The following is an 18,478-nucleotide window of genomic DNA, read 5'->3' as shown; positions in this document are numbered from 1 at the left end:
GGCCGAAGTACTGCAGGTTTTCTTTCCAACCAGGTTCTCCAGCAGGTGATTTAATTGACAAGCTCCTGCCTTCAAACCAAAGGAGGTTTAATCATTAAAATCACCTGCTTTAGTGACCAGCTGGAAAGATAACCTGTAGTGTCTCGGCATCTTTGACATCCCTGTTGTAAAGTGATTTCATTTGTTCCACACTCAAAGTGTTGCCGTCATAAAATGTGTTCAGAAAATGAATGGATGGTAATTTAAATCGCCTTAGTTAGTCACACCAAGGGAAATTTCAGGTTTAGAGCAGAAAAGGTACAGTAGCACACAAGAGTTAGCAGCCTATTAGATTGCTTCTACCACTTGAGTCGGGACTTCAAACAGTCCAGGGTGTACCCTTTCCCTTACTTGAAGTCAGATGGGATAGGCTCCAGCATACCCCCCTGCGACCCTAATGAGGATAAGCCGCATAGAATATGGATGAATGGATGGAGTCGGGGCTTAAACATTTCTCTTCAGTGAAGGTAAAAGTTTCATTTGTCATTTATATGGATCTTGAATTGTTTTCCGCACGTAAAACTATAATTGCAAAACAATAACAACTATAAACAAAACTATTAAAATGTGTTCATGTTTTTTATAGGAAAAAATGATTTGGTTAGAGTCTAGAGTCATAGGATTAATGACGCTAACCAAAGTTCCACTGTTAAGTAAAATTCGTCATCTATTGAAAACTGATAGGCACACAATTGGAAAGTGATACTGTTCGTAGGTATTGCACTATATATTTTTCACAACTTTCAACATATCATATAGTATATCCTAATAGTCATAATAATCATTGAAGAATAATATGGAGAGTGCAAAATACTTTACACATAAAGACATTTTCCTTCCTATTTTTGATCTCATTGGAAGCCATAATAGCGGGTTGTCCACGAGCGTCACACCACAACCTGCAGTGGTGCTCGGGTGTGCAGTGTGCTGCCTCCATGTTGACGAGGCTTTCCTCGGAAGAGCTCATCCATCATTCTGTCATTCTGTAGAACCTGTGGAGATCTCGTTTTGCTCCAGCTGCAGAACATCAAGACTGAACATGTGATCTCTGTGGTGAGGCGCACAAGCAGGGCCAGGAAGTGCAGTTTGATGTGATACTCTATTTTATCATGTGTATCATCAGCTAGGGATTTAAATTAGTTATATTTGGACATTTTACTTCATGGTGCCAAGGGTTTGACCGAATTCATTATCGATAGTATTGACCCAAATATCATACGTTGTCTCTCCTTATACAGTATTATGATTCATTCTATCAATGCAGAATTAATAGAACACATACAAATAATGAATGAATGAATTATTAATTATCATCATCATCTACCACTGGATTGCTGGGTTTCACGTGGCGTCACATCCGGTTGTATTCATCATGGGCTCAGACGGGGGTAAAGGTAGTCGCAGCTCAAAGTCATGTGACACCAGAGGGAAATGTTGTATACATGTGCTGCTCTCACATGTGGAAATTGTTCAAATATGGATTATTATATGCCACTTGTCCTCACTACGGATGCTGGAGCCTATCCCAGCTGATTTTGGGTAAACCCTGGACTGGTCGCCAACCAATCACAGGGCACATATAGACAAACAACCATTCACACTCACATTCATTGGATTCACCAATTAACCTAACGTGTTTGGAATGTGGGAGGAAACCAGAGTACCTAAGGTAAACCCATGCAAAACATGCAAAATCCACACAGAGATGCCCAAACAGAGATTTGACCTACAGTACAGAGCAGCACCCTGGCAAAAAATGGCCAGAAAAAAATTGTTCCACCTGGAAGCATGCCCAGCGATGCTCCACGGAGCGCGGGGAAGTATGGCGAGGTCTGGGGCTTCTAGCAGCCCAGAAATAGTGTGTGAAATCTGGAAAAAAAAACAGTGAGCAGACACCATCATAGCTTGGCTATGGAGCGCCTTTGCCGAATAAAGGGCAGATAAAAGAATGTATTACAGATCAATTTGATGTAAGCAGCATTATTTTCCACATACGCTTTCATTGCTGTTTGTTTGTTTTCAGCTATTTCAAGTGTTCATTCATTCATTCATTCATTTTCTACCGCTTTTCCTCACGAGGGTCGCGGGGGTGCTGGAGCCTATCCCAGCTGTCTTTGGGCGAGAGGCGGGGTACACCCTGGACTGGTCACCAGCCAATCACAGGGCACATATAGACAAACAACCATTCACACTCACATTCATACCTATGGACAATTTGGAGTCGCCAATTAACCTAGCATGTTTTTGGAATGTGGGGGGAAACCGGAGTACCCGAAGAAAACCCACGCATGCAGGGGGAGAACATGCAAACTCCACACAGAGATGGCCGAGGGTGGAATTGAACCCTGGTCTCCTAGCTGTGAGGTCTGCGCGCTAACCACTAAACCACTGTGACGCCCCTATTTCAAGTGTTGACAAATAATTTAAACGGCAGCAACCTAATTCGCTTTTTATCTGCAAAACAATTTAACAAAGATACAGAGTCAGTATGTGTCACATTTAGGTCCAGGTCCCACTTGGCCCCAGTGCAACTTTGAAAAGAAGTTACTAAATAAACACCTCTTGACCTGATTCAACTTGGATATTGCACAAACCTCTGTTATTTTATCAGTTAACTTTCTTAATATCACTAGTCAATCATGTTTTGATTTGTTTATGGCTTTCAGCTTTGCCCAGAGCTCAGATTAAAGAGCATTGACATCGTCGTCAGTATTCCTGTGCTCAAGCGAAGGGTAGACTTCAGTAAGCTTTCACAGGAATCTTAACAGGCTTTTCTCACCTTCTTATCCTTCATTGTCTGCTTCTCTTAAACCTCCTTGGCCTTGACTTACCAGTCTGATGCTCCCTTTTAGAAGGGATTCACCTAACTCACCTCGGGACAAAAGTATATACAGTACCACAGTGTAGTATATGCGGACATACTGCCTATACATACTAATAAAAAGTGTCAGTTGATGGGAGAAGCTCTGACTCCCTCTGAAATGTCTCTAAGGGCCTAATTAGAGAGTCAGAGAGTAAGGGACATGTAATTGCTCTCTCACACAGTCATAGCAGAACATTCTCAATTCGTCCGCTTGCCTTTGAGCTCATTCTGTCGCGGCAGATGACCACACTTTGATATCACCTGCTTGTGTCACCCCATGAAGAGACTTGTAGCCTTGTCCTCAAATAAAAATAGCACATGTGACATTGTGGTCAATGCAAATGTCCATTCATGTGCTTCCAGTGTGTGTTTGTGGAGAGAGAATACACCACAGCTTCAACCAGAAAACAAATAGCTATGATCCTTACTAAAGAAAATACATCTCCTTTTCAAATAACGACTGACTTTGAATGTTAGAATGTAGTTAGAATGTTGTATTCCCGTGTTAAATGATGCTAAAGTTTCAGATAATGAGGTTTGGACATTTGGAAGTGATCCCTGAAGAAGTTTGGGATGGCTCAAAACTCTGTTTCAGAGGGCGTTACAAAAGTGTTCCTTTGTGATGTCACACAGGAGGGGGCTTCCTTATGGGCGTGGCTGTAGGCGCAATACACTCTCAGCCTTCCCCCAAACTCTGCTTGCAAGTGACATCGCCACCTACTGGCCTGCAGCTTTTTCAGGGCCTTGTAATTGGGGATTGTAATGTAAATATACCCTATTTTTTTAAAATCCTATTAATGTAAACGTATCCCTCAGGGTATTAGCTATGTCGCGCAAATGCATAACTCATAAGAAAATAGTCATGCTCACCTTGTACGTAATCTCATGAGCTGGTGCCCTCCCTTGACCCATTTCACATCCAGCATGTCAACTGACGGATCCATCAAAGTCGCAGCATGCAGTTATCTGCTCTCACATCATGCACGCAGCAGACGGCCATGAGTTTTAATACAGTCACTCCCTCCTCTCTGCACGCACATTAAGCACACTGCAGCGGGACAAGAAGAGTCACAATGAAATACCGCTACTAGATTTTCTTAAAATTTCTAATAATTGTCCACTGTCAGATAAAACAAAAGAGACATTAGATTTCCATTTTTACAATACACATTGGTGCAACGGAAGGCTGATGGAACCAACTGGTCATTACCTTCACCCCCCCCCCCCCCCCATGTCAGCTGTTACAGAATATATGAAGTATTGCCACTGATGTCTCAGGGCTTAGGACATCCCATCTTTCTGCTGCTTTTAATGGCTCTTCCTTTTTTCCCACCATATTAATTTCTAATGATGAGTGGATCCCAAGTAACATTCACCCAATTCTTTTGAACTGCGCTAGTCAAGTTTAACTCCAAGGACTTTTTGGACCTTTTTTAATGTTACACAAGCAGAATGCAGATGAACAACTTTTTTTGCTGCTTTTGGCTCATTACACCGTCCTTCTTTTAAAAGACCTTCATTTAACAATGTGAATTAATATGCTCCATGACCATGAAAGTAACAAAACAATGCAAAACTATTTGATGCAGTGTTATTTTTTTAATGCAAAGTGAATTTGGTTATATTGTGCATGCACACACACACACACACACACACACACACACACACACACACACACACACACACACACTACAATAAAGTCTACTGCATGTTGGCAGAAAGAAGCATGACAGTTGTGTCGCTCACAACATCTCAGTTCGATAATTTCCTCACACTCAATGTTCACTGACACTCACTAGGGTTGGGGGGGTATGCTGGAGTCTATGCCAGCTCACTCCGACTAAGAGGCGGGGTACACCCTGGACTGGTCGCCACTAATAACAGGGCACATACGTATAAACAAACAATCATTCCCATACCTATGGACAATGTAGAGTCGCAAATTAACATATATTTTTAGAATGTGGGAGAACATAGAGATGGCCAAGCGGAGATGCGACAAGTTATACAGGATGTAGTCTTGTAGTCACTAGGCTTCAATGATGTTACATTGATGAGACATGACATTATATTACATTAACTTCACACTGCATGTCCAACATGACAAAGTGAAATATATATATATATAAATATCTCATTCTGTGTGGAAGTGGTAAGTTTTTGGCTTCTTACTTTTTCTTTCTTCTCCAATCCTGTCTCAAGTTTAGAATAAGTATTTTGAAGTGGCTAACTAGTTAGCTCAGCATCTTGCTATGCTAGCGACGACCGTCTCTCTGTGTAATGTGGTATGTAAAGGTGACTATAGGACTGTTATTTCATGTATACAGCGCTCTAATAATGTTAGATAACATATTTAGACAGGTTTTGATGCTTGGTTATTATTGAATATTGAAATTAGCTTATCGGGGTTGCTTTAGGAATCAATTCAACACGCTTCAAAACGAGGGACGAATGTACAGTTAATATATACTGTATATGTTCAGCAGCAAACACTCTATTAAAATGTTATTTCTTGCCAATTTATTTTATAGCGCAGCAACTTAACAGGATGTTACCTACAGCCACAGATGTTAATGCCAATGCTTACTGAACCGGTGCTATTTTGAGGCCCTGGCAGTTATTATCTTTTCTAGACCACGGCCAGGATATTAAGTGATTTAATTGAATAAAAATTTAATTTGATTATTTTTATAAAATTATATTCCAATCCATTTGGTTATTAGATTATTATTGATTATTATTTGATTATCCATATTGATTATCATTACCTCTATTTGCTGATTGGTGTTTTGTTCTGCTAAAGTTTATGTTACCTAACATGGTTCCTTGACCTATAAAGTAATGCTAAACAAACTTTTCCCAGCAGAGTTTGCTTTGTACAGATTGTGCTCCATTTAGAGAAATTGCATCTATCTAAATTCGCACATTGAGCCCAAAAAATCAATAGCTGGTGGAATCTGTTTCTCTTTTTTCCTCTCAAAGCGTTTGAGCCAGCAGATATATGATCTTTCATGTGAGGATTGAGTGAGAATGTGTCCCCTGTTACCTTTTAAAGTGATAACATGCCTGAATAATGACCTTCTCTTGCCTGCAGGGGAATATACACAATATGGATTACAGTCATGGAACACACACACACACATGATTTCGCCATCAATCTGTATTGATGTATCTGACCAAGATCTTTTGGACAGTTATATGCTTCTAACTTTGTGGGAAGGTCCTTTTCTGTATCCAGTACTCAAAGCAAGGTCCATGAAGGTATGCTTGGATGAGTTTTTTCTGGACTCAACCTCAACCTCTTATTTCCTTTAATGTCAGATTATCAAGCCTGCATGATCACCGTGTGACAGAGCCCTTTTTTTTAATCTGTGTTTCTTTTGGATGCTCACTAGAATCCTGATGGATTCCATTAGTTTACTTTAGATGAAAAAGTAGGAAGCTAACCATCTCTGTTGTCCACATCTCTACCTCACAGCAGGAGTTACATGTTGCTGGTGTTCTCTAGACAGTTGATGCATGTCCCATCTATGCAACCTCTGAAGAAAATAGAAAGCACTGTAATGTGTGTGTGTGTGTGTGTGTGTGTCACCTCAGCAGTGAGCATCATTCTATACACAATCAACCTTCCAAATGTCTCTCTACCTTGTATCCACACTTTGAGTTGGACAAGACAAGCTGAGAGCATTCGTATCCAGCATGTGTGTCCAAAGCAGAGGGAGGCCCTTGGCACCTCATCAGAAGAAGCAAGCGATCCTGCTTCTTAAATGTGTTTCTCCGCTCCCAGGGTTGTATTCTCCTCACTTTGGAAATGTACTTTCTTCTTGTTTACCATTTTATGCACTCAAGAGCACAAAAACAGCTGAGAGCAAAAGGAGAGGTAGTGTATAATGGAGCAGGCAGTGTCATGTTGGAATGCTGCTAACTCAAACATAGTACTGCATCCCCAGGGAATAAATACAGAGCATTTGTGTAAGCTTCTGAGAGAAACTTCATGGCTGGATCCATTTTTTTAAATATATGAACCTGGGAAGTAGAAAATCAAATGTGTTCAAACATATTGTTGGGATGTTTATGGTTGGGGCCGTAGTTGACAGTGCTGTAAATAAACAAACCACATTATTAGACAAAGCATTATGTATGAACATCATTGCAAACTGCAACAACAGTATTATACATATTTTGTGCTCATTTGTCATTATATAAAAGGCATAAAGTCTGAATTCAAAAGTTACATATAACAAAAAATTCCAAGTGAAGTAGATATTAATAAATACACTAATGAATAAATGTAACTAATAAATAAATATAAATAAATAATAAATTAATTAATAAACATTAGTACAGTGTACCTCATGAACATGATAGTCATTTCCCTTTCCCCTTGGCTCCAAACTAACTGCATTGCTTGCTGTTGATTCTTGTGGCAATACAGAATAAAGTATGTCGGCTTGTCGGCAACCCTACATGACACAGCAGACATGTAGGGTTTTGAAAGGCGTTTACCGGGATATAGCGATCACATGAAATCGGACGCTACTGATTGGTGTAGCATCCCTAATACGTATCTACTGTTGGGGTCAGTGTTGTTACGGGTGTGGTTTAGGACTGCATGACCCTGCTTAATGCAATATTTGACTTGATCAAGAGTCACAGTTCTTTGGATTAAAAAAAAAATCCATTGGAAATTATAAACATTGAATTTTTCTCTTCCAGGTCAGACTGTTAGTTTGCGTTGATGTTTGTTGAATTGAGCACTCATACAGTTTCATGGCAATTTCTGATGACACACTGAGGTCTTTCATGATGTCCCAGATGAGTTTGTGTACAACTTTTGTCAAGAAATGTTAAACTTCCAAATTGTGCAATACTAAATTTGGGCTGTAAATCAAATTATTTGAGTGTGATACCCATTATTAATACAGTATATGTCTTATTCTTCAGACTGCAGTATTAACCTGAACACACAACTCTGAAAAGTAGAGATATATTCCCTAAACGCATCAGAGCTTTTCTTCTTGTCACTCACATGTACCAGTGATCTGGAGAGATGCACAGAGGTGGCACAGAGACCCTCTCTAAAATGTCCCCTTGTGGGACTAATAAAGGCTTATCTTATTTTATCTCATTTAAAAAAGGCGTTATTATCTTAAAAAGGTTATCAGCAAGTTAGCAAGCACCATTGGAGGTTATGACGTACAATTAATGAACAAACATTAAACAGCTAAGTATGTTGTTATTTCACGGCTATTGAAAACATATATTTTTTTTCTTTATGTTTGATTTTGTCTTATATTGAGGGGTCATCTTATAGTCAAGTCCTCCAATCCTTGTTTCTTTTGACTTTTTTGACTCCACTATCCTTTCTTGTCAGGTCCATATTGTCTTTCTTCTGTTGCTGGCCAAAACTTCATTTATGAAATCACCTTCTCTGGCCCATTGTTTAAAAAATTCTCCCATATGCTCCCCTGTCTGAGCAGGTGGCTAACCAGAGGAAGCCAACACCTCAGTGAGGGTTGGCATCCCGATTTGTATTGACTAAGTAGGAGGCGGAAATGTTGACTGTCCCTTTAGTTTTTCTTCCAACTAGATCATTTTTTTGACCTTATGTTGGCATTGAAACAGGTCACACATGCTTTGCTACCTGCTGGGTTCAATCTAATCCATTTGTTAACGCATTCTTTACATAATCAGCTTTGAATAATAGATTAAGACTGTATAATAGTAATAATCACATTTGACCGCGTTAGTCAGTTCATAAAGGACGGGAAATAAGTGGGATCATCCGGCATGAAGGGGCTGTGGATGTTCCCAAACGAGCAAAGGCATTAGAGCACTTCTCTGGGATAATGGTGACATTTAAAGGTACATTGAGAGCTGGTGAGCTGTAGCTTTTAGTGATGTTCTCCTATTATAGTTGTAATGTAACAATCGAAGGCATTGGATATGCATGAACCAAAATGACTGTGCTTGACAACAGGCCAGATACAACTCTTAACATTACAAGTTCTCCTTCAGCTCCCATCGAGTGCCGTGAAGGAGGAGTTACATGTAAGTGTTGTCTGGATGTACTTCAACATAAGGAGGAAATGGATGAAACCCGTTGACGGAGCTGGCTGGGCATAAAAGCAGGGAATGGGATCAGGAATAGAATAAAGACACGACTCCACACTGGCCAGTCTCCTGCAGCTTCATGATGATTAATCACAACTTTAGTATTCAACCAAACACAAGCAGGTCCAATTAATGACAAGTCCATTGCTGTATTTGTATTATCAAACATAAAATATCATGTGGTTATATTTCCACCAACTATTTTTGTATGTAAAGGTAATCTTAACCCTGTGTCTTCTCTTTGTTCCACTGATAGAAAAGAACACCTACGATGCCTCCGGCTCCTCCTTAAGCGACCTAGCGGTCCCGGCTGCTCCTGCTCATCCACCGGTTGACCAGTCACTGGAACAGCGGGTCTTCCATTCAGAAGGCAGCACAGTATCAGAAGGGGAAGGTCTATCGGGCCAGGCTGCCTTTTCGTCTGTCTTAACTGTCATGGCGGGGACTGTCAAACACCCAGAGAGCCTTGATCACAGTCACACCTCCACACCTCTCTCCAGTGAAAACACCACACAATGGCCTTCACACAGTTCCGGCCGAGGCTCGGAGACAGCATCTTCATCGTTCTCCATCTGGGGCAACAGGACCCAACTGGGGAGTTCGTGTAAGTTTTTTCATCATCGTCTCAATCTACTTTTTGTTGTCTCTATCACCCTTTATCTATCAAACGTTCACTCTAAAGGTCTCTGAGTTCCTCAGAAAGAAAACAGCAGTGCAGTGGATGTCCAAGCACCAGATGTCATTTAGACAACACAAATCACAACTGTCTCCCTGCCATCATCATCATCACAAGCAGTAAAAAGAGCAATAAACCGAAAGCACGCCTAATTGATTCATCATTGGACAATGTCCAAGTATGGTCATTTTGCAACAAGCTATGATGCAGCAGTAATCTTGAAATTAATAACCAAGTTAATGTGTTAAATTGTGGGAACCAGCTATATAAAATAGTATTTATTTTTAAAATCAAGAGGACACAAGGAATTGGCTGCTAACCAAAATAAGTAACATATGTTTCCTTGACCAACGTCACTGTGTGCAGCAAACCGCTGCTGCCTCTGGTGTCCTTAAAGGACATCTAACCCGGGGATTTACTGGTGGCAGAGGGTCACGGCTGACCTTGCCATTATTTTAAATGACAGACTAGGTGAGACGATAGGGTCGCTGCCTAAATGTATGTTATCTCTAGCTGACCTCCGTCACAATGAATCAAATTAAGATCGATTCCATTCAAGTGTTGACAATTTAATGCCATGATAGCAAATCATAGTGTAACAGTTTAGTTTGCATACTTTTGCACCCTTTACAACAGACCCAAACTGAATTTAATCATAATGCTTGGTGGAAACAAGACTTATGGTGAGTGGTGGTTTATGAGCCAATCTCAAAAAAGCAGCACTTGCACTAGCAGTGGCAACTCCAGTCGCTGATGGGCAGCATACTGCGTGCAGTGAGATATTAGGACCTATTTTCAGCTTTGGCAGCTAATGGCACCACACATAAAGTAGAGCACTATCCAACCTGAGCCTTTTTTTTAATGCCTCTGAGTCATAAGAGACAGGTTCTGGCTTTTATTGGCCAAGCGGTAATCCAAATACACAGAAGCAGATGGAACACCCAAATTTAGAGAATGGACAACTGTGCACGTGCACATGAAGTTTAGCTGAACCGCTTGTGATTCCTTTCATCCATTGTGAACGGTTCAATTTGACTGAGGAAAGAGGAGAATCTAAATTGAGGACATATCAAAACATGCCTGATCCCTCACAGGAAGTGACAGTAATGTTTGTCTTCTTACAGCAGCCGGAACAAATAAGTTAACACCCGTGACATCCAGAGTGTCTGGGCCCGCTGTCCCCAAAGAGGCCAAACTCACCCCTTCTCAATCCACCGCAATGAATCCTCCTCCTGGTCCCACTGAGAGCACATCTCAGGTATCACCGCTGACTGCTCAACAGGACACCACAACAGCCTCCCTGACGCTCACAACCACCACCATCGTGACTTCAAGCACCACAACAGGAAAACCCAATAGTTCAGCGCCTTCGCAGTTACCCACTGTGACCACCAGGAAAACATCCACCACCACGACCATCAGGACTCCAATTACTAGGCGCCTATTCCCACCACCCGTTCTTAGGACAAGCCCTCCGAGAGGGACCACAACTGTCTTTGTGTCCCCTTTTACCACCACCACTGAAGCTCCACCTCAGCAGTGCAACATCACTGAGAGAATGTGGGTGAGAACAGGTAAATAGGAGCCATGGGAATGCTTTAATGCTATGCTTTGTGTTCTATGTTGAACCCTGACATTTTTTTTCACTGTGTCTTATAGTTGTGTCCATCTACGTGAGAAGGAACAGGCTGGACAGCATCCAGAGGCAGAATCTACGCAGAGGACTCAGTCAAGGCCTGAGGAAAGCTTTGAATGATAGTTCAGCCCAAGCACAGGTGAAATTATTATTATGCTGCATTATTTAACCATTGACTGTGGGGTGAATTGGACCGCAGTCTAAAGCGCTTTACAAATCCAATCAATTATTATAAGGTGAACTGCTGCACACAAAAGGGTGAAAACGTCTCAAAACATGCACGCCTACTGTGTTACCTGTGCTATTTTTCTTTTTGATAAATGCTCTAAATGGTTGTGCTGTTAATATACCCCAAAGTTTGGCCACAGACAGTAAGTCGGATTGACTTAATAACTGGTTGGGCCACCCTTAGCAGAAACAACTGCAATCAAGCATTGTGATAACTTGCAATAAGTCTCCAAGGATACAGTAGAGGAATTTTGGCCCACTTATCTTTAGAGAATTGTTGTCATTCAGCCACATTGAAGGGTTTTCCAGCATGAAGCACCTGATTCACTTCAGGACTTCGACTAGGTTTTATTTGATTTTTCTTCAGCCATTCAGAGGTGGACTTGTTGCCGTGTTTTGGATCATTGTCCTGCTGCAGAACCCAAGTTGGTTTCACAAATCTTCAGGATTGTTTTGGTAGACAGCAGAATTCATGCTTTCATTTATCACAGCAAGTCTTTCAGGTCCTGAAGCAGCAAAACAGCCCCAGACCACCACTGTATTTTACTTTTATTATAGTGTGTTTTTCTGCAATGCAGCATTGTTTTTACACCAGATGTAATGAGACGCACGCTTTCCAAAAATGTCACTTTTTCACACAGGGCCATGCTGATTTTTTTTCCTCCCTTCATAATAAAAAGTTAAAAATAATAAAAAAGTAACATTTAAATTTAAAATGTTCAATTGTGTTGTCAGTGACTAATATTTACATTTATTTGATGACCTGAAACATTTAAGTGGGGTTGGCATGACTCAGTTGGGAGAGTGGTTGTGGGTTTGATCACGTTGAAGTATCCTTGGGCAAGATGCAAGATACTGAACCCCCAGTTGCATCAGAAGGTAAATGTCCTAACAGTGTCAAATTGCTTTTGGTGCCTTGGAGGTGGAAAAGCCATTTTAGGTGTGACAAATAATGCAAAAAAATAAGAAAACAGGATGGGGGCAAACACTTTTTCTCACCACTGTCTGCTAGCATGCCATGCCTATCATCCACCTTCTTGCAATGAACTGCTTGTGATCTTTTCACCCTTATACTTTTATATGGAGTTGTCAACAGTTTTCAATGTTTCCCTTGACACACATTTGGAGATGCCTTAACTTGAAGTCAGCATGAAGGACCCTCATGTAGGCTATGTGACAAGTGCTGAAGACTAATATAGAAATGAGGTTGAGTGATTGTGTCCCAGAAGGCAGTGCGGGGTGATGTCATATAAACGAGGTGCAGATGAAAATGAGGACTGCAGATCCATCAGATCTCATGTTTTCTCATTGGCAGTGCACAAATTATGCTTATCATTGTGGTTGTTTGCAGCAATGCATCATACTTACAGTCATGTGTTACCTCTAAGAACAACAACTAGAATAATAAGCATATTGTTAAACTAATACTTAAAAGGAACTATTATGCTCATTTTTCGGCCCTTTGTATTGCGTTGTGGACTCCTGTAGAGCAGCTACACATGATAACCAACTCACAAAGTTTTCTGGTTCTTCCAGAATCTGCACCTATTCAGCTGTATTTCTTTGGATTTTGTGTTTCTGGTTCTGTTTTAATGTATTCCACCCATGGCTCACCTCCATGCCCATCTAAGGAATCCCACCCCTCTGTGACATCACAAAGGGACTCTTTTACCACGCCTTTTGAAACCAGGCGTTTTGACCCATCACAAACTCACTTCCAAATGTGCAAACCTCATTATTTGAAACTTTGGCATGGTTCAACAGGATAATACAACATTCTAACTACATTTATAGGTCAGAAAAGTGGAAAAAGCACAAGGTCCCCTTTAAAGCCTGTAATTTCTCAATGTGATTCCTCATAATGTGTAGATATATGTATCCAGTATATTAGTCCTGCCAATATGTGAAGGTCAGAGCTCTCCAGTGTCTTGTCTCGCGGAACATCTTCTTGCTTCACTGCACCACTGTCACCCATTTCAGCATGGGGCTCCTTGGGCTCCTTTTAGAAGCACTGCTCTCTCATCCAATGGGAAGAGAACTGCTCGGCAAGGGCAATTGCCTGTGTGTTTAATTAAACATTATAGGTGCAAAGAGAGCGAATGTAGATGTGACAATGATGATGACGGTTTCAAACTATTAAAGGAGTTTCAACCAGATGTGTAGATATTGTATTGTACTGTATATCTCTCTAGACATTATTTTTAGCAACTGGAAACGTTTCCAAAGTGAGTCCTGGGGAATCTCGGAAGCAGAGGTGTGCAAACCTTTGAGCGAAAGAGACATTTTATTTTTTCTGTAACCACGGTTAATACACTCAACAAAAATATAAACACTTTTGTGTTTGCTGACCTCAAAGAGCTTGTTGTATGTACGCAAAAGCCAGAGCTCTGTCAAATATTGGTCACAAATTTGTCAACATTTGTGTAAGTAAGCATTTATAATTCATCCACCTAATACATGAGGTATATCAAGACACCATGACTGGTTGGCTACAATAAAAGGCCACTCAAAAGTGTGCAGTTTAACTGTATGGGAGGGCGGGTGTCCTTGGGATCCGAAAACCAGTCAGTACCTGGTGTGACCATCATTTGCCTCAATTACTGTATACATCAACCCTGTGTTCGCAGTCCATCACTATGTCTGCCCATAGCGTAACCCCACCACCACTATGGGCCAAATGCACAGAGATACAGTAATGATATCATGATTGTCATTGTTGTACCGTTCATCCACAACCTAAGACACACCTGTACAGTAACGGTCTAACAAATGTGTTTACATGTCAGTGGATTTTCTGCCATGACCCCCCCAAGGGAAAGAAATGTTTTCAGTGCAGTTAGCACAGTTTCAACTCCTGGCCACCATGACACCCAGTGACTGGAGCTGTCCAGTGCTGGACCCAGACATGGCTAAATGGGGTTGCATGAGGAAGGACATCAAAACTACAGAAAACTAATTCCACAAAGATGTTGTGCTGAAAACATTATATTTTGTCATGAAAGCTCAATATATTGCCAAGTTTCTGAGCAGTTAGAGTGTAAAGACCTAATATTGAATATCTTGGACTACTTGGCAGTATTACAGTGGGGATATTTTTCACGTTTTTGTTGTATTTTCAGTTGTCATTTGTCTGTTTTTTTTAGGTAGAGACTGTATTTGGGTCCCCCAACATGACGGTGGCTTATCACGTGACTGGGAGAGAAATGGTTTACATCCCCTCCGTTGTGCTTTCGGGCTTGGATGCTTACGGTCGAGATAAGCTGATTGCAGACTTGCGACAGTACCTTCCCATGGTGACAGCGCTGCCCATTCCCGTCGGAGTGTGGAGATCAAACCCGGCTCTTGGATTCCAGCTGAAAACAGGTCAGGAAGGAAATAAGAAGAAAAATAAATCTTCAGATTTGCCCAAGACTATTTTCACCATGCTTCTTTGGCTGATGTGGAGAGGAAAATATTGTGTTTCCTTGAATCCTTGTTTCTTTTTTTGCCATCCAAACCAATAATTATTTTTATATGACAAAGGCAGAAACTATACTAGAGAAAGTCAGAATATAAGTGTTAATCACAGACTTAAAAAATCGAACTTGTACTTGAGCCTTTTTTGTGTTTCTTGTTCTAGTTCTGCAGTTTGTGGGTGTTGCCGATGATCCGCGATCCTGTCAGTTTTCCCAAATGATGGAACAAAGGCTGGAGAAGGTTTTTTCAGAAGCACAGGCCAAAGTGCTCAGTGACAACAGCAAACTGTCTGTACAAGTGAGGAAACTAACTTTCATTAAATTCAACCAAGCAGGGATTTCATATTTATTCCATTCAAAAAGTTTTTAGGGGTGCTCCGATCAAAATATGTTTTTGTCTAAATTAAAGTGATTTTATGGTTACTTTTTTCATGACATATAGCTAGCAGGAGGGGTGCAGCCAGAATTTTGTGTCCCATGAAAATCATGTTCCCCCAACATCCCCCACTAATTAATTATAAATTTCATTAGTAATTACCTATTTTTTGGAATCTTTAGTATTCAAGGCAACTTGTTCTGACTTGTTCCCCTTTATTCAGCACCTCAATAGCACTCATAAATATATATAAATATTATATATATATATATATATATATATATATATATATATATATATATATATATATATATATATATATATATATATATATAATATATATAAATGAATTGAAAAATGTATAATTAATCCATGTGATTGGTATCGTCCAATTGCAGTCCTGGATGATCGGTATCGGGATCAGCAGCATAAAACCCTGATCGGCGCATCCCTATTTTCAGTGCTTTTTCTGTTGACCTCCAGTGTATTTTATTCTTCTTCTTCTTTATCCCGAGTCCAGATGCTGAGTGTTTCCCAAGCTGCAAGCTCTCCTGCTGTGTCATTGGTTTACAGTGTGAAGAATGGGACTGTCTTTCTTAATGGCACCACTGCGTCAAACCTCCTTGGTCAGCTGTCCGCTGAGCTGGTGGGCTACTTCCTCTTCTACCCGCCGCTTATCGTCGCTGAGCGTAAGTCACAATTTGGCCCCTGAAATACATCCGTTTGTCAGATGTAATTCAACAGACTTAGAGCTACAACATTTCATTCCAAGCATGCTGGCTATTTTTGTTGTTGTTGTAGATACACTGACTAATCACATTTGTGCACATCCTACACAACCTTTTTGCGACCTTGCTATGTTATGGTTATTAAAACACAAATTAACAACTGTACAGTTTTTCATCTGCAAGCCAAGGGCATATTCTATGCCTTAGTTCATACTTAAAAAAAGAAAAAAAAGTAAGGATGACAAACAATCAGCAGGAGCCTAAACAGCATTCCCGCAGAGACCTGGTGTGCAGTCTGTTCTCATCCAGAATGCATGTCTGCTTTGAGCCAACTACAAGATTCACAGGCTTAATTAAAAGCCACGTTACTTTAAATTTATGTACCCAGAAGGAAGATGCAGTTAGTTTCATGATAGAAAGGCATCTACGTATGTGCAGTCCACAACCATCTCATTCCTTTAGTCGACATTCAGACAGATGGTTGGCTTTGCACCAGTCAGTTAGCTTTACTTCAGTGTGATGGTGCTTGTAATGGATTATTATGGGGAACTTGTGCTGCATTCCTTAAAAAAAGGAAATCAGATAATTATAAGGAAGTTTAGTTTGGGGTATATTTAATTTGATGTTGTTGATGTTATACATCAATACAGGGAAAACAAAACATTCAATAAATTATTTATAGTGCAAAATTACCAAATTAAAAGAAAAAAAATCAAAACTGCATTACGGGACTTACAGCCGCATAGGTGATTTCTGACGTTTTATTCTCGATTTCAACCGTGTGCTGTCAATCATTATGGCCTAGAGTGCAGTGTCAGATGACTTGTCTATTGTGTTTCTCTCCTGCCTGAGGCTGACTTGGTGCTCTATTCCTCACGTCGGCAGCGCACATCCTTTGTGCCTTTGCCTCGTGGGATCCTACGCATAGCGTGTGTTCCGCATGTAGGGAGGGTAGGCCCTGCTTGTGAAGTTGGGGCAATGCACGCTGTTTTCATTGAAAAGCCATTGTTCTGATGATCAAGTCTGGTTCTTGTGTGTCTCACCGAATATTACAGTAACATTACTGACACCTAGTGACCAGTGCAGAATACTACATATCAATGTCTTCGAATGCTTGAAAATGCTTAATTTAGGCAAAAAAATAAATTGAATTTTCTTAAATATGAATATGTTTTCAGTGATTATAGGTCATATTCAAACATGAAACAAAATGTATTATATACATGTATGTATTTATATATTTTTGAAAAAAAAACCATGAAGATACAAAATTTGACCTGCGAAGTGGCAAGGGATGACTGTATACACTATAGCAATTAAACACAAAATTGTCTGGATATAAATAGTATCAACTATGCATGAAGGTACAGTATTTGTGCCAAAAATTGTTGATTTTCCAGTAGTATCAAATGCAGCATTAATCATGTTTTAAGTCGGTTTACAAGAGGCTTTTGAATGGGACATGTTGTATTCATTGCATTCTGGGATGTCATAATCACTTTGGCAGATGTTCCTAGCATCACTGAGACACAGCTATTGACATATAGCCAGTTTATTTACATCAAGCATAAAGATGATAATGAGCAATAAATTAAGCACTCATTAAAATTACATTAGGGACTAAAGTCGTCTCTCAGTAAAGAAAGCTAGAAGGCTGAAAAGTTTAAGAACAGAGAGTAAAAATCAAACACGATGAAATCAGAGGAATGTTTGTTTTCACTCTGTCCTCCAGCGACGTCACTGGTGTTTGTAGGTGTGTAGGTGTGTAGGTGTGACTCCCTCCTCACCTCCAAGTCAATTTGTGCTGGAAAATAATTAACAGCGGGGGGATTCTCCCACCACAGTTGCGCATGGCTCAGACAGCATGGAAACACCACTGCCCTGCAGTGCCTGTTCGTAACACCGCTGACTTTCCAATGTGTTATGTGGGTTGGACGGCTCCCACTCTGCTCCTCACTTTCTCTCAAGTAGAACACAAGAGGGGTTGCTACCTATTTCGAGTCCAAATAATCAATCTTCCACCCCAGCATTTATGAGAGCCTTTTGTAACTTGCTTGTTACATTTGGGAGTTATGGAGAGAAATGTTGCTGGCTGAAAGTGAGACCTCCAAGCTCTTGTTTGTAGCCTCCCATTGAAATAGATGGACACAAAAGCAATTAGTAATAAAAACTGCATACGTTGCATCACCAAATCGGATTAAAAAATCATTAAACATTCGCTGACGTTGCTGTGATCTACAGATAACCTTTCTCTGATGTGTATGCAAGCACATTTGCAGCTTTACGAGCAGCAATGATACTGTTACCTTTGCTGAACACCATTTCTGTTGTCAGGTATGTAGGTATTTGGAAGGATTATGCAA

General features: G+C 40.4%; 1 protein-coding gene across 2 annotated transcripts in view; it reads left to right on the top strand.

Annotated features, from left to right (window-relative positions):
• Nucleotides 1-18,478, top strand: part of kiaa1549lb (KIAA1549-like b) — a 45,894-nt gene that overhangs the window by 9,790 nt on the left and 17,626 nt on the right. For both annotated transcript variants that reach the window (XM_058089428.1, XM_058089427.1), the window contains exons 2-7: nt 9,273-9,620; nt 10,817-11,266; nt 11,352-11,467; nt 14,700-14,919; nt 15,176-15,309; nt 15,908-16,076. In XM_058089428.1, the coding sequence (XP_057945411.1) occupies nt 9,273-9,620; nt 10,817-11,266; nt 11,352-11,467; nt 14,700-14,919; nt 15,176-15,309; nt 15,908-16,076 (1,437 nt within the window). The remainder of the gene's footprint in view (nt 1-9,272; nt 9,621-10,816; nt 11,267-11,351; nt 11,468-14,699; nt 14,920-15,175; nt 15,310-15,907; nt 16,077-18,478) is intronic.

The sequence above is a fragment of the Doryrhamphus excisus genome, chromosome 12 (assembly GCF_030265055.1).
Source record: "Doryrhamphus excisus isolate RoL2022-K1 chromosome 12, RoL_Dexc_1.0, whole genome shotgun sequence".
Classification (NCBI taxonomy): Eukaryota; Metazoa; Chordata; class Actinopteri; order Syngnathiformes; family Syngnathidae; genus Doryrhamphus; species Doryrhamphus excisus.
Note: the sequence above shows the minus strand (reverse complement) of the source record. Positions and strands in the feature narration are given on the sequence as shown.